Here is a 16782-nt window from a genome sequence, read left to right as displayed (position 1 = left end):
CTCCAGCTTCCTCCTGCTCTCCTGCCATAGACCAGTTCCTGTCTAACGTGCTCTGTAAGTCTGTCACTGTGTGTGTTGTGAGTCCGTCTCTGTGTCTCTCTGTTCACTTCCTCCTCCAAGATGGCCTTGGTCTCTGCTTATTTCTTCTGTCCTCCACTGAGCCCGGAGTTCCTCCTGGACCTTGATTGCTATGGATCTGAAGACCAAAGATAATATATGGTTTGGGAGTTTTATTTCATTTTATATCCTTTAATTTTTTAATTTTGGTTGGAGCTTCTTCCCCGTTCTGGGAGCACAGCCTTCCCAAGGCCGGCGGGAGAGGAACACCCGACAGAGCTGGGTTCAGCCCGTGAAATCACGGTCCTGGGACGTTCTGTCATCCCAGGTCCACATTCATCCTGCATCCCCGTGGCTGCAAGTGGTGAACTCCTTCATCTTTCCTAAACAAATGATTGTCACTAAATCAGGATGAGAGGGTTTTTTGGTGGTACTTTATTATAACATTTTATTTGGAAACACATTTATATCCATAGAATAGTCCAGAGCACCCCCATATACCTCTCACGCAGCTTCCCCTAAGGCTAGCGTTTTATATAACCATAGAGCGTTCATCAGAGCCGGGAAATTAGCATCTTCCCAATACTCTCAACTGAACCACAGACTTTATTTGGATTCCCCCAGTATCAATTTTGAGCCACTTTATTCAAAGTTGTGATTTTGACTTTCCTTTATTACATTAGCCTACTACACTAATGGCCTAGAGAGACGATTGAAACGTTTTCCTCTGCACTAAATGGCCCCTGTGGGTTGTGCTGTGTTGACGTCTGTCGACTTTCTTGTGTTTCTTTTTTCGTTGCACACATCCACTGTTGTTTTGTCATGCAATCGGTCTGCCGCCGCTAACATAGCGAATCCCACCCCAGTCCCCCAAGCTCTGCTCTGCCCTGTATGGAAGAAGCTTTCTAGAGTTACATACACACTAAGTTGAAATATTCTCTGCGTGAAAAACCAAGGAAGACTAAGAAAAGTCCACACATTTGTGATAACTATGCTGAGGATTCAGAAGCCCTTAAGAAGAACAAACAAATAAAAGCTGCTCAGTCAGGTCTCTGGACAGTTAAGGTCCCCGGAGGCCAGGGATAAATGAAGCGTTGTTAGTAAAAGATTCACAGAATCACATGGTAGTTCGCGCCCCTCTGGTAGTTCATTTTCTCCTGAGGCCTCAGGTTTTTCTGAATTAATGACTTAAAGGCAAAAGGTCATATCTCTTCAACGGGTCCTGTTTCTTTGTCCCTCTATGCGCATTCTTTCCTTCGCTCCGTGAGATCTCCTGCACTAGTCTGCTCAGGCTGCTGTAACAAAATACCACAGATTGGGTGGCTTACACAACACTCTTTCCTCATGGTTTTGGGGGGTGGAAAGTTCTAGATCAAGGTGCCAGCAATTTCATTTCCCAGCGAGAATCCTCTTCCTGTCTTGCAGGCAGCTATTTTCTTACCCATGGCAGAGAGAGGGTCGGGGGAGGGAGAGAGAGGGAGAGAGGGAAGGAGAGGAAGTGCTCTGGTCCCTGTCCCCCTCTTATGAGGGCACTAACCCCATCATGGTGGCCCCACTCTTGCGACCTCATCTAAACCTAATTATCTCCACCTCCAAATACTATCATGTTGGGGTTGGGACACATTTAGTCCATCACACCTTCTGTCCTCCGCCAGCTGGAAAATACCCGTTTTCGTCTTCAGATTCCCAGCTCCTCTGCCCGGGGTGTTTCCATGGGAACGACCCCAGCCCATGTGGTGATTTTCATGCCAAGGGGCTTTCTCAGTGTCCTTCCCATAGACTGAGAACCAGAACTACCCACAGCAGGTCTGTGTCCAAATGGGGAGGGGATTCCCCCCTCTCCCAGAAGCTATGGCACTGAACATTAAAAAAAAAAAAATGGAGGGGCGCCTGGGTGGCTCAGTCGGTTGGGCGTCCGACTTCGGCTCAGGTCATGATCTCGCGGTCTGTGAGTTCAAGCCCCGCATCGGGCTCTGGGCTGACAGCTCAGAGCCTGGAGCCTGTTTCAGATTCTGTGTCTCCCTCTCTCTCTGACCCTCCCCTGCTCATGCTGTGTCTCTCTCTGTCTCAAAAATAAATAAATGTTAAAAAAAAAAAAAAAAAAAAAGGAAAGCAGCATCACAAATGTGGTGCATCACACGGGGCCACCGTGAGGATCAGGGACAGAATAGTTGCCAGCATGCTTTGTAATCAATACAAATGCCAGGCAACATTGGGGAGGACGGTCTCCTTTATAGCCCATTCATTCCATCCCATTTCTATAGATTTCATGATGTTCTGCCCGCTCTGTGAGGTGTTGTGAGGTATATAGCAAATATTAAAAAGGGCTCAGGATTCTAACACGTGTGGATTTGAATCCTGGCTTTGTGCATTGTTGGCTGAGTGACCTGTGGCCAATCTTAAGCTCCCTGAGTTTCAGTTTCCTCATCCGTGGAGTGGAGATATATAAAATAATAGCGCTGACATCGTAGTCATTGTAAGCATTAAATACAACAATATTTTAAACGCGCTTAGTGCAGGGTCTGGTACAGAGGGCTGAAAGACTGTTGCTTCTTATAATAAGATATAGACCCTCCCTTTCACGAGTGTCAGGAGGCCAGACATATGTCCAATCAGACACCATCAGATAATTTGTATTCCTACAGACAATAAATGCTGATGGATGGTGTAGAAAGCTTCCGGAAGGAAGGTTTTGGTTATTGAACTGGGTCTTTAAGGGTGGGTAGGATTTGAATGTGGCAGAATATGGGAAGTGACTATAGACATGGAAGACAGGCAGCGTGGACATTACATCATTTAGAACACTTTGGCCTGCAAGGACATTCTAGAATGCCTGACTAAAATCAACCTGAGCGAGGAGGTCGTTTATCCTTTACAAGCTAGAAAGTCCAGAGTTGGGTAGTTTCGGGGTTGGTTAATCCGTTGATTCGACAACAGCATACAGGACCCAGATGCTTTTTATCTTTCTACTCTTCCATTCTCAACCCGATAGCTTTCATTTTAGGATGATTTCCTCACGGTCACAAAATAGCTACAACAGCTCCAAACATTGCATCCTCCTCCCCAAACCATGACCATAACCAAATGCTAGAAGATAAGGCAGACTCTCCTTGTACTTGTCTTTCATTCAGGAGAGCAACATTTTTCAGGAGACTCCCCTAACAGACCATCAGGTCCTATCAACCAGGAGAAGATCACAGGCCACGCCTTTCCTTGCAATGCATCTAGCGTTTTTGCCTCTACTAACAGATGTGCTCTGTCAGAAAGAAAGCAGCATGTGCTTTAAAATATGGGATTCTGAGGGTCTACCACAGGCTGTAAATCCACTCACGCCTCCTGAAGACAAATGAAGAGAGATCTATCGGAAAGATACAGGGACACGTCACAGGTCTCCAGAGCAGGAAGTTGACCAGCCTTCGCTGGGGCTCAAACAAGGAATGGGATGCTTGCAGGGATTAGCACTCCTCTTTCCGTCTCTCCAAGGCCATCGTCTCCGGCCTGCCTGCCGTGCACATCGACTTCATTCTTTTCGCTTCGCGGACCACCTTCCTCTGCTTCTGTGGGCCACACCTGCCTCCCCCAGGCAGTACCCGTTGTCAGCTCAGGCAGTAAGAGCCTGACAGCGTCTTGCCGTCCCCAGTCACATCTTCCCTGGAGATGGGAGGGGAGCGCTCTAGCGTTGGCCTCCACTCCGACCAGGGAGAGCCCGCTGCAGGGATGGGGATCATCCCCCGGATTGTGGGAGACAGGGGCTGCTGCCACAGCTGGTCCTAGGGTGAGGAAGTGCATTTAGGAGGTTGTGAGCCCCTGACGGTATGGGGTGGGGGGCCACGAGGGGGACACAAAGGAAACACTCCCTGTTTGGGAACAGTTATAAATGCCGGTATAAACATGGACACCTGGGCCATAAATGTGGATTTTGATCCTGACTCCACTGATAACCAAGGGGAGGGAGGGCCTGAGGCCAAGGTCCCTTAGTCCCCCCTGATATCTGTTTTCAAGTGACAAAGATAAGCTAGTCCAGAGTGGGGCAACCAAAGAGCCGGAGAGAGTAGAAACCCTGATCCGTGAGGAGTGTTGAGGAACCGGAGGGGTCTCTACCGGAGAAGAGAAGGCTCGGGGTGGTTGGGGTGTCCTCATTAGCGGCATCGGCGCCTGCTTCGTTGCCCAGTCTAAACTCAGGCTCGCTAGGGACTCTTCTCAGTGGGTCCTCACGTGCAATCCATGCTGACGTCCTTCCCATCGCTCTCTGCAAGATCCTCTCTCTCCTTTCACTGCTACTGTCCTTGCCCATGACCTCGTCTTTCCCAGAGGAAAGGGCGTCCACACTGGTCTCCGTGGCTGATCATCTGTCACATTTCCCGCGGTGAAGCCCGTGTTCATTTCAGTCTGCGTCACCTAAGGATTCAGCCCAACCTCCTCAGCCCAGCTTTTAAGACCCCCAATAATGCTACCTCAACTTCCTCTTAAGCCTCGTTTCCCAGCACCTCCACCTCACCCCGTGGGATATATTCTTAGAACATCCGCCATTCCTCAGACAAAGCATACCACTCTGTCCTGCCTCCACACCTTTTGCCTCACCCGTGCTGTGCCTCGAATGTCCCTGTCGCCCCCACGTCCCGTGCATCAGCGGATCCTGTCAGTTCTGCCTTCAAGATATATACCGAATCTGACTTCTCAACACCCCCGCTGGCCCCATCCTGCAGCTCTGAGCCACCAACACCCCTGGACACCTTGAAAATCATCTGTGGCATATAAAATAATGGCTGTCCAAGGAGGACTACCTCTTCACCCCCAAATCCTGGGAATATATTACCTTGCGTGGCAGAAGGCACTCTGTAGACGTGATTGAGTTCTGCATCTTGAGATGGGGAGATTATCCTGGATTGTCTGGTGGGCCCACTGCTCCCATAGGCAGCCTTCACGAAGGCCAGGGATGGGATCCTCCTCTAGAGCCTCTAGAAAGAACGCAGCTCACCCCATACTTTGATGTTAGCCCAGCGAGACCCATTTCGGGCTTCTGACCGCCGGAACCGTAAGATAATTAATTTGTGTTCTTTTAAGTCAATGAGTTTGTGGCGATTTGTACAAAAGCACTAGGAAGCTAACATACCTCCTAATTTACCTCTGGGTTCCCACTCCAAACTCATTCCAGTCCATTCTATACACCACAGCTAGACTGTTCTTGCAAACATCAAGTCCTCCTGCACCTGCTCTGCTTACAGCCGCGGCCAGCTTCCCGCTGCTGTGGGCTGAGCACAGACGTCCACGGGCTGCGGAGCCTCCCCGAGTCTTCGTGCTCGTCTTGGACTGACGCTCAGCCTGTTCTTTTTTTTTTTTTTTTTTTTAATTTATTTTTGGGACAGAGAGAGACAGAGCATGAACGGGGGAGGGGCAGAGAGAGAGGGAGACACAGAATCGGAAACAGGCTCCAGGCTCCGAGCCATCAGCCCAGAGCCTGACGCGGGGCTCGAACTCACGGACCGCGAGACCGTGACCTGGCTGAAGTCGGACGCTTAACCGACTGCGCCACCCAGGCGCCCCATGCTCAGCCTGTTCTACTCTTGTGACGCCCACCTGCTCCCCTGGCAGTGGGCCTCCCCGCTCCCCTGCCGGCCTCCCCCTCCCCTTGCCCGCTTAACCCCTACCCACCCTTCAGTCCTCGTCTCCACTGTTTCCTGGGCCACACTACCCTGACGTACAACCTCGCCTGTCACCCCGTGACATGCTCTCATAGCAAGCCCCAATACCTCCCACTGCAACACCTCCTTGTGGCTGTGACTTTGCAGCCACCTGTGGGGCTCCTGCACCTCACTGTGAGCTCCAGGAGGACAGGGACTGTGCAGATGTCCTCACCGCCCTCGTGTCTCCAGGGCATGGTGCAGTTTCTGGGCTGTGGTGGACGTTCAGCGTATGTCCTTAAAATCAGTAAGTGGCGGGGGTGCCTGGGCGGCTCAGTCGATTGAGCATCTGACTTCGGCTCAGGTCACGAAATCACGGTTCATGAGTTCGAGTTCCGCTTCAGGTGAGCTCAAGCCCTGCTTCGGGTGAGTCCTGCTTCTGTCTCTCTCTCTCTCAAAATAAATAAAAAAAACAAATAAGTAGATGAATGAATAAATGCCTACGATTTGAAGGTCTCATTGCTCCCAACATTAAGAAAACACCAAATATGAGGTCTTTGTTCCCAGGTGATGGGGCTCCAGCCTTTGGGAAATTGTGCTTTAAAGTTGAATATCTTGAAACCCATGTACCTTATATTTTAATAATTAAAACATCTTGCAGGCACCCCATCTGAGCACTGCCTTGTGGGGGAGGGCTGGGGTAATGTGTAATAAAGCCTAATCATTTCCTTATACTGCCAGGCTGGGCGGGCAGAGGGGGCTATTATTATGCGGCTAATTATTGCATCCAGGCTGCTCTAAGTGCGAGGCTAATTGCTCAGTGAATGAATTGTAGACTCAGGTAATTACCAAACCTAATGTGGCTCCCATCATGTTTGAGTAAATTAATGCTAAGGGGGGAAGCAACCCAGCTTGAAGGGAGCTGCCTCCTGCCTTGCTGTTGCTTGGGAAACGGCAGCGAGTTTTTTCATCTGGACTTGAAACTGCCCAGGTACACCCACACCTCTGGGGTTTGCTTTCCATCAGCACAGCTGCAAAAATGGCGAGTAAGATCTTACAGCAAACAGAACTGACAGACATTTGCCACTCTGACAGATGCGTGGTAATGGTTGGTGGTAATTTGTACAAAAGCACTAGGAAGCTGATATAAAGTCTTCATGAAGGTTTCTTTCAGCCCCGTGATCAGTTGCGAAGTGAACAAATGTCTGATCAATTACTAAAGGATGGATTTCTGCACCGAATTGGCAATCCAGTACTGGGTTCAAGTTCTACGTCCAACATCAAGTAGCACCAGTACTAATAGACATTTATAAAGTGCTTATTACTTGACTGTCACCGTTCTAATAAGCATTTTGTGTGCGTTATCTCATCTCACGCAACAACCCAGAACATTTGCAGTAATTCACAGAGTTAGTGAGTGTCAGAGGCAGGATTTAGCCAGGCATTAAGAGTCTGCATTCTTAACCGTTCCGTATGTAACTACTTCTCTGACCCTGGGAAAGTCACACTTTCTGAGCCTCGGTCTCCTTAACAGTGGATCTTCTGTGGGTAGAGCCCTTTGCTAAGCCCATTATAGATGTTGATGTTATTAGCACAAAGAAGCTGTGCAGTAGATGGAATTGATCTAAGTGACCGGGTCACAGAGCCAGTAGATGGCAGAGTCAGGGTCTGAAGGCTGTTCTGTTTGTCTGCAGTATCGTGTGTTTCCTTTTCCCTGGTATTCCTCAAGTCAAGGATGCGTCGATCCCCCTGAAGGTGCTTATAGACTGCTGGGAGCTCATGCATCCTCCTCAGAAACACTGTATAAAGTTGGCCCCTGTCACCGTGACATCTGGGTGGACCTGATGTAAATGACCTGAATTCGCAAAGCGGTGTGAGTTTATAAGGTGGCCATTCAGGTGAACCCAGATCTGCTTAAATACCTGCTCTTTACTAGGAAAGTGAAAAACACCGAGGTGAAGATCCATACCTAAGCCCAGGAATGCACACCCAACCTCTGCAGGCCAGACTCCATGGGAGACCCAGTGCCTCTCCTAGAGTCCTGCCACCGAGATCTCAGACCAGTTCCTCCATCCTGTGTGTACCAGCCACCATAGCATGGTAAACGATACCCCCCACCGTGTGTTGTAACTGGAGAGCGTGCCCTTCTGCCTCCTCCCATGTCCGATACAAGCTGCTGGCTTCCAGCTATGCTCCGGATAAAGGGAATCTCCGCTCAGAGTATCCACTCCAGTTCCACACCTCTTTTCTGGTCATTCCTGAACGACTTGCTCATTAGCACGCGAGACACAGACACTGAGGAGAGGTGTGTGAAAGGCTGCCGCAGACGTGCGCCTGTGTTCCCTGAAAGCACGTTTGCCAACACGGTCAGATGTATCAGTTTGGCTTTTCAACCAGGACACTTTCTTCATGTGAACTTGGTGTAGGAGGAGGTGCCATGGATCGCCTGTGAAAGCGACCCATTGGCCGCAAATAGGGCAGGGGTTCAGGAGTGTGTTTTGAGGTGAAGAGTGTGGGCCTCGCGGACCCTGGGGGACTCGTATCAATTGCTTACCTTCTCTGAGTCTCAGTTGTCTCATCCATAAAATAGGCTTGAGGACAGCGGGTACCGCTTGGGGCTGTGAAGAGCGAAGGATACAAATGGGACAATGCGTGTGATTATAGAAAATGGTGCTTGGTGCACATCTTCCTCACTGATGTGAGCTCTGTCCGAAGCAACTTCTAGGGCTGAGAGAACAAGGCAACCAACCAACAAACACACAAAACATAGGAACGCAGAGGAGGGACCTCACAGAACGGAGATGTAGACCGACCTCCAAAGGAGGAGACCCCGGCCAGCTGGGGCTCATGTCTCCGTGGGCGCTGCTGCAAAGCCGCAGAGTTGGAAACACTGAGAACGGGGATGGAGGCCACAGGAGGGGCGGGGGGCCTTTTCCTTGTTTCCAGCCCCCATCCTCCTGCAGCGCCCCCTGCTGGAGAAGCCTGATTGGAGCCAGCGTAGGAAACTGATTCTCGGTTTGCAGCATTCTTCCGAAGCCAAGCATAGAGGAGTGGTTTCTAGGCTGAGCATTAATGACTCAGTAGCCGGAACACTAACTTCCCTGAAGTCTCTAGTCACATACCTCTCTCCGGGACCTTCCCTGCTCACCCTCATTAAGACTGCACGATCTTCCTTTCTGTAGTCTTTTCCACTTTGTTCTTCTCCACACTCCTCTAGCAGGTGCTTGTGGTTTTCAAGCCGCATCCCCTCCACTCGCTTTCAAGACCAGCAGCAGCCACAGTGGACAATTCTGTGAGATCTCGGACTCATGCTTTCACCTGGTCTGTGTACCTCTGCTAACATGTGCTTTTTAGCCAGCCAAGAGGACTTTTTCTTCTAGATCAGGGTTTCTCAGTCTTGGCACTGTTGACGTTTGGGGCCAGGTAACGGCTGCGGGACACTGTGCTATGGGTTGCACAATGTGTAGCAGCACCTCGGTCTCTACCTACTAGGTGCCCCAGCCATGACAACGAAAAATGGCTCCAAATTGTCCCGGTGGGGACCCACTATTCTAAATTCATACCTGGTCCACGGGCTGTGTGAGAACGTGGGGGTTGGCATCAGACAGACAGAAATTTGATTGACTTTCTCTTCACATGTTACCTTTATTCTCTTGGGCAAGTCACTGGATCTCTGTGTCATTTGCTCAACCGAAAAACGAGTGCAATACTATCTTCTGTTGCAAAGATTGAAAAAGGTAATGCACGGAGAGGGTTTAGTACGGTACCAGTCCATCCGTGCAGGTCAGCCACAATTTATTACGATTCAAAGCAAACTCAGAATTAATGCAATTCATCAGAAGCCACCACCACGTTGATCATCAGCGTATGCCAAATGACAGACCGGTGTGTTTATTTGTCCCGCTGAATAGGCTTAACGTTGGCCTTAGGGAAGCAAGTGGTGGTAGTGCTCCGAAACTCTCCGGAAATTTCATAAGAATAACTGCCAGAGGCTGGGATCTGGGTTACTGATGATATGACCCACTTGCAATTGAGATTGATTTAAAGGCAATTAACAGATGCGTGCAGTTGTGTGATACGGCAGTGTAAATTTCGCCGTGATGCTTACAGTCAACCTGCTGTTTGATTCATCCAGCTGATTGACTCTTCCAAAGGTCACCAAAAGGAATCAAAGAAACAAATAACGGGTATAGTGTCTTTCAGACTGAGTGGTTTACAAATCTCAGCGCTTTGAACCCTCCCTGGTGGAGGAAACTTGGCGTATTCACACAGAGTCCATTTTGATGAGTAACAAGAGACTTAGGCTTTGTTGGGAGGAAAGAAAACTGGGTTCCAGTCCAAGACCTGCCACTCACTCTTTGGGTAATCCTGGGCCTGTCATTTCCTCCAGGCCTCCAGTTCCTCACTTTTGGATGAAGTTCTTTGGACTTCCCGCCTACTGAAGTACCCCCATGCCCAGCCCTACCTCACCATGCTCTCAGAACCGTGCAGTAGAAAGGGAGTCACAGTGGCGAGAGTACTCTCTTTGGTGCCTTTGAAGGATGCCTGTTGAATTCTCATGCTTTCCTTCCTTCCTCCCTAGGTACACAGTTCTGCACAGTGGACACCACCAGGAACTTGAGAAATTGCCCATACACAATGACCCAGAATCCTTGGAATCATGCTTCTGATTGAGAACGTGGCTCATGACTAAGCCATTCATTCCCATTCGTGTCTGCATGAACAGGACACCCTGGCATCTCTCCTGACCCTCATCACCACCAGTGAGGCACGAAGCAGTAGGGCTGAGGGCCCAGGGAAGGTACATGGAGCACAGTGTTGGACAGGCCCCAAAGCCAGAGTATGGAGAATCTCAGAGCTGAGAAGGGACTTCAGGCATCCTCAGATCCAGCCTCCAGTCCAACACAAGAGTAGCCTCTTCCAGCAGGCATCATCAGATCTGGCCTCCAATCCAACACAGGAGTAGCATCTTCCATAGTATCCCTGGACGTTGGTCAGAACTCTGCTTGCACACCTTCAGGGATGGGAGCTCACTACCTCCTAATGCCGTTCCTTCTATTACAGGGAAGTTTTAATTATAAGGAAGTTTTCCCCTTTGTTGGAACGCAATCTTGTCTCTGCTCTATCTTCCATCTGGGCCCATGCGGCTTAGCTCCCTGTTCCCCTCGAGAGCCCTTGGATATTGGAAAATACTGATCTGCCATCCACCCACCCTTTCAAGTCTTCTCTCTAAGCTAAGCAGCTCCCAATTTCTTCTCCACTGTGACCATCTTCTGGACATGCTTTGGTGGGTGAATTAATCAAGGCTTTTGTAATGAAGCCAAGTTGGTATCAAGGCCAAGATGCCTGTCTGGAAGCACTGTTTCAAGTGCTGACAATTGAAACATCAGTGTTTTCTGGTTGGGAGACATGCACATTTCTCTTTACTTTTTTCTTGGGGAGAGATTTGGAAACTGCTCAGGTGTTGATTTTGGATCCATTACCCAAAGGCATCTTTACAGCTGGTCTAATTTATATGTGTGCTTCAAGATGACATTTTCTCATTGGCATACTGGCTTTGAGGTCATGTGGAATGAATCTTGATTCACTTTCCTTCCATGACAATGGGGAAAAGCACTGCACCTTTACCAAGAATGCCGATTGAGGATGGTCTTACAACTCAGATTTTGCAAGGAAACCAAGTTGCTCCAATAAGACACCTGTTAGGGGCGTTCAAGACCCTGTGCTGAGGCAGTGCTTGGTCTCTGGCTGGGCACTTTGGGCCAAGACATAATCACAGACCAGCTTACTTTCTTGGGAAAACTCACTGACCCCCCTGCCTGGGAGGCTGCTGGGACTACATTTTTCTACATCTTTTTCAGTGTCTCACTTCCTCCAAGCTCCTAAAGAGATGATGACCCTGATGTCAAAGCTACCAGCAAATCATTTTATCTTGGGGTGAATTATCCCCCCAGATTGAGACTCTGGAGGGCAATTTTTTTCCAGTTGCCTTTCTTTTGACTGCTGATAACAATTCTATTGAAAGGATCCCCTGCCGGTCCTTAGGGACCCAACCCAGGAAGAGGCAATGTGGGTGGGGGTGGCAGCTGTGGGGGTGGGGGTGGCAGGAGGGAGTTTACAAGATAAAGATGTGCCCGAAGTTCCTAGCCTCACCAGTTCTTCTTGCCCTTGTGCTTGGTCTGTTGACCCTACTTTCCTTCCTAAGTGATCCCACAATTGCCTCCTTATCACCTATTTTATCCACGAAAGCAGAACATACCTGATATTCCTCTTTTCTTTGGGCCCAGATATGGTGGGAAGGATGGCTTTTGCGCTACAAGTCCCATATCCCAGGAGATCCCTCAGTTCCAGGTAAAGTAGGCTGGCTGGTCACCCCACTTACGGGACCCTCCCAGACAGGACTAACAGACCTCCTTGCAGTCGCATATTCTTTCTGTACTTTTTCAATGAAAAGGCAGAGCTGAGTGAACTCGGGGGTCCAGAGGGCTTCAGATGCTCTCTGAATGAGGTCTCTGATCTCAAAGCACAAAGAACTTCTTAGGGAAAGACTAAGAGATCATCATGAGGAGGGGTAGGCTTAGTGCTTTGAGGCAGCTGGTAAGCTTTGTTTAATGCCCCCGAAGTTGATAGTATCTACTATTTAATACATATATGCATACGCACATGCATAAATACGGTAGGATTTCTTCCCTATGAAATGCTTCTTTTCCCAGGAGCTTCACAAGCTTGTCTGCTTGTGTAAAATATTATTTCTTGCCGTTAGGTCTACCATATTAAATGGTCTCGACAGGGATTCGACAGAGATCTTCAGATTATATCATATGCGGGAAAATGAAAACTTATATCATCAGGCCATTATCTTTTGGACCTTCTGGATACGCTTCTGTGGGTCAGCCCATGACAGGTGTCTCAGTCTGTAGAGGTCATTAGCACCCCAGACCAGTTAAAAAAAAAAAAGACAGTGGTTGAGGAAATAGAAGCCCTTGCCATTGTCAAAAAGATAATGTCCTTTGCAGAGGAGGCCTCATAAGCCAACTTTGCTATGTCTTTGGACCAAGGCTGGGATGATGTGGGCAATGCACCCAACAGCCACATTGGAGGTTTACAGGACAGGGACAGATGAGCTCTGTCTGGACAGCCGCTAGCCTGGCGTTATTTAAATGTCTGGCTTCTGGGAATCCAGGTAATAAAGCATGTTTATGGAAGACTGAGAAGGAGACGTAGAGCCTGTCCAAGGCAGGAGGAGACGTACCCTGCTGTCTTCTCTGAGAAGACCACCTTCTTCCAGGAAACTTGAAGTGTCAAGAGATGCTTCTGGGGAGAAGGGCATACACCCATGGCCACATCTGCCAGTTTGGTCTGGACAGTTACGGTGGGGACGGCCATTGTAACCAGACTACCCCGTGCCTGAGATAAAGGGGCTTTACCTGCGCTTCTTCTCAACTTGACTCTCCAGCTCACAGGACTGTCCAGGTAGAAGCCCCGGGGCTCCCCTTCCAGCTCATGGTCAGCAGCTGGAAAGGAAAAGAGATCAAAACCAACTTCTTCAACTGGCCCCCAAGTAGTATTTGTAGAAAAACCCATTCTTTCTGAGATCTCCCCTTCCCATCTTACCAACATTTCCACTGGCTGCTCATTTGCTGTGTCCAGGAGCCAGTTGCTGTCGGCCTGGGAAATGAGGGGTGGGCATAGGGTGGGTGAGGGAGGGCCTCCGGGAGGGGCTATAACTAAATTGCCTTTCATGTCGTCTTGGAGTAAGAACAAAAGTAACGTCTTCTTGGTGCTGTGTTGCTGTGCCTCTCTCTGGGGAGAGATCAGTGCTGATTTTCTGTTTATTACTCTACTTTGGTCAATGTCCTTCCTGTAACAGCTAGGTTTGGGGGGAAAGGACTCATGAATGCATTTACCTTTTCTACCCACACTCTGCAATCTCTTTTCCATTCAGTCTAGAAAACTGAGGCCGAGTATCTGGCTTAAATTTAAACAAATCAGGGATGGATTTCAAGGCCTGGGTTTGGGACAGCGTGCTGCTTTGGGCTTTAACCAGCTCTTGCCTCACTGGTCTCATCCACAAAATGGCGAAACTCTCAGAGCCGCTAGGATTGTTGGGAGCGTTCCAACACGGGTCATCCAAGGGCCACTGTTAGGATTCTCCCCAAATATGTGTCCCGCCTGTACTGCGATTTGCTTAATATTTTCCTTTAAGTCAATTCAAGTGTTCACTTAGATAAACTCATTTCAGAAGAAACGTATCAGTCCCAGACTAGAAAACCAGTATGACTTGCCATAAATAGAAAGCAGGCATAGAGATAGAGAAATGAAAACAAAGCAAAGTCTTAAGTTCTAACTTAAGCCAAGTGCTTTCCTTGTTTGAAAGGACCTGACTGAGCACTGGAGGGTGGGTGGGCCCACCCCACCAGGGACTCTTGCAGCTGGGAAGGACTGTGAGAGAAGTCCCCAGAGGGCAACTTCCAAACTTTACGAGTGGATGTCGCTAATCACGAGTGGCATTCGATACCTTTTGGAACCATAGAGAGAAGTGAAACTGATGATATTAAAAAAAAATTTTTTATTAAGTTTATGTATTTTGAGAGAGAGAGAGAGAGAGAGAGAGAGAGTGGGTGAGGGGCAGAGAGAGAGAGGGAGAGAGAGAATCTCAAGCAGGCTCCATGCTGCCAATGCGGAGCCCAACACGGGGCTTGAACTCACGAAACCATGAGACCATGACCTGAGCCGAAACCAAGAATGGGACACTTAACCGACGGAGCCACCCAGGCGCCCCATGAAACTGACGATACTTTTAATGGCTATTATATGTGATTCGGTTTCTCCTTTCCCTTCCCCTCTTTTTTTAGCTCACCCCAGAAAATAATAATAATAATGTAGCAATAAGAGAAGCTAACATTTACTGAGCTCCTTTCTGCTAGGCTCTGTGTTAAGTGCTTTATGGGGATTATCTCAATCCTCATAAAATCCTTTCAAGAAGTACCCAAAATTCTCCAGCTTTGCAGCAGAGCGACCTCAGCCGAGGTCTGGTGAATAGCCCGGGCCGAAAGTGTGCGTCTGGGGAGCGCCCCCCGGGCTGCGTGATGGTCAGCCCACAGTCCCAACCACAGGCCCCTCGTCCCTTACCGGGGTGAACTCACTCCACTGTCCCCTGCCGGCCGGATGCTGGAAGAGGAGTGAGCAAGCAAGGGTGGCCCCTGCCTTCCTGTTGATGGGAAGTTCCTTTGAGCCTCAGCCTGGGGCCCGGAGAGGCATCGGGACTTACTGTTCCTGTGTGCCGCCCTGCCTGGCACTCGCTCTGGTGTCTTCTTTGGTTCCCTTTCACTCTCTGAGCCTCCATTTCTGTCTTTAAACCTGGGAGGGATCTGGCAGACCGCTGGTCGGGGAGGAAAGGCCCTCCTGCGCTGATCTCTCCCCCTCTTTGCGGTAACTCCCCTGCCGCCCGGGCTACAGAAAAGCCAGCAGCGGGCCCTGAGAACGAGGTAAGTGAGCCAAAGAGAGCATTTGGCTTTTGTATCTCAGACCCTCCAGGCGTGGCTCCGGCGGAAGGCAGCTTGACGTTGCCAAATCTGTAGTTGGAGCCTGGAACGCTATCTGGACAGGCTCCTCTGTCCCCGGAGCTCACCACTGCAGGCACTTTACAAGTTTCTCGGCATTTTCCCAGCGAGGTCCCTGGGCCTCTCACAGCAACCAGCGGGGAGGGATTACTGACAGCATTTTATAGAAAAGGAAACCGTCTGTCAGGGAAGGTGATTTGCCCAAGGACACAGGAGTCGGGGCTGAAACACTTTGGACCACTCCATTCTAAAAGAGTGCTTTCTTCCTCCCCTTCTTCACGTGTGTTTCTAAATATACAAATTATATATTTTTAGACAACATAAATGATGGGTTACACACATAATGTATTTATGCAGTCCATTCCCATTATAAGGAGTTCTAACTACAGATACAGCAAAATGCCCCTGGACTCCAGCTCAATCCCCCTCCCCTCCCAAGAAGTAACCGCTCTTCTATCTGGCTTATGTAACTCACGGACGTGTCCTGTGTATCCACATATGTATAAATGTACAGATAAAAATCTATGGTCTTGTTTTGTTGTTATACATAAATAATGCTTGTGTATCATGATCTGCAACTCGGCTTTTCTTTCGGGACACCGGAAGCGTTTCACATCAACACATGTGATTCTTGGTTCATTTTAGTTGCTGTGTGCGTGCCATACGGATGCCACACGGCCTGCGGTGTTGATTCCGTCACCGTCTGGCCGCATCCCGTGTCTGAGTGGGGCATCTGAGGCCCGCATCAAAATCAGCAGTCTCTGTTTTCCTGGGACTGTGCTAACCATATGAAGGTCAGCCGGAATGGGTTCAAGTTTAAGGGGCAGCTTGCCTGCGGGAGGAAGCCAGCCCCTGCCTGGGCTTTAGCCAAGCCTCCCTTCGAAGGGACTGAGACACTCTGCCCAAGTTGCACAGACTTTGGAGGCAGACTGACAGCATCCTGCTTTCACCACTTCCTAGGCGCATGCCTTTGAGCAAGATATTTAACCCGCTAAACCCTAATTTCCCCAACAGTAAAGCAGGGGACATAATGATCAGCCACACTGAAAGTCAGAATGAGGATGCACGGAAAGCCTTTGGTAAATGCTCTTAAAAATGCTTTCATAGGACCAGTAGTATTGCCTTAATGGCCTCACCAGTTCTGTTTCCTATCACCCTGGAATATGGTCGAAGGAACAGAAGGTTAAGATCACTAAAAAAACCCCTTTCATAATAAAGGGAATTACAGTGGAAGCGATACTATGTCCACTTGCCTCACACTTTGCGGTTTCTGGAGGCTCTCGCTGCACCTTCACAGGTGCCCTGGGGGTGGGCGCGTTTATCTGAGGCTCCAGGGTAGAGGCTGTGACCATCTCCAGGTCACTTGGCGGTCATTTGAGGGGGTTAGAATTTGCATCCACATCCTTGGATCCCCCGGTGAAGTCCCCGTAAGAGCTGTGTGCCAGCTGTGATTTACAGAGACCGTTAGGGCCTGCATCCGGCCGCACTGGAGGAGAGACACGATGGTCTCCGACACCGACATTAATGCAGTCATCCGTCCA

The 16782-nt window shown here is 49.4% G+C and overlaps 1 protein-coding gene across 1 annotated transcript in view; it reads left to right on the top strand.

Annotated features, from left to right (window-relative positions):
- Positions 1 to 15819, top strand: part of HTR4 (5-hydroxytryptamine receptor 4) — a 180668-nt gene extending 164849 nt beyond the window's left edge. Inside the window, exon 7 of the mRNA XM_058719617.1 lies at positions 10261 to 15819. Coding sequence (XP_058575600.1) covers positions 10261 to 10348 — 88 coding nt within the window. The 3' untranslated portion in view covers positions 10349 to 15819. The remainder of the gene's footprint in view (positions 1 to 10260) is intronic.
- Positions 15820 to 16782: the final 963 nt, after the last annotated feature.

This window comes from Neofelis nebulosa, chromosome 1 (assembly GCF_028018385.1).
Source record: "Neofelis nebulosa isolate mNeoNeb1 chromosome 1, mNeoNeb1.pri, whole genome shotgun sequence".
NCBI lineage: Eukaryota > Metazoa > Chordata > Mammalia > Carnivora > Felidae > Neofelis > Neofelis nebulosa.
This window is presented reverse-complemented; position numbering and strand designations above follow the sequence as displayed.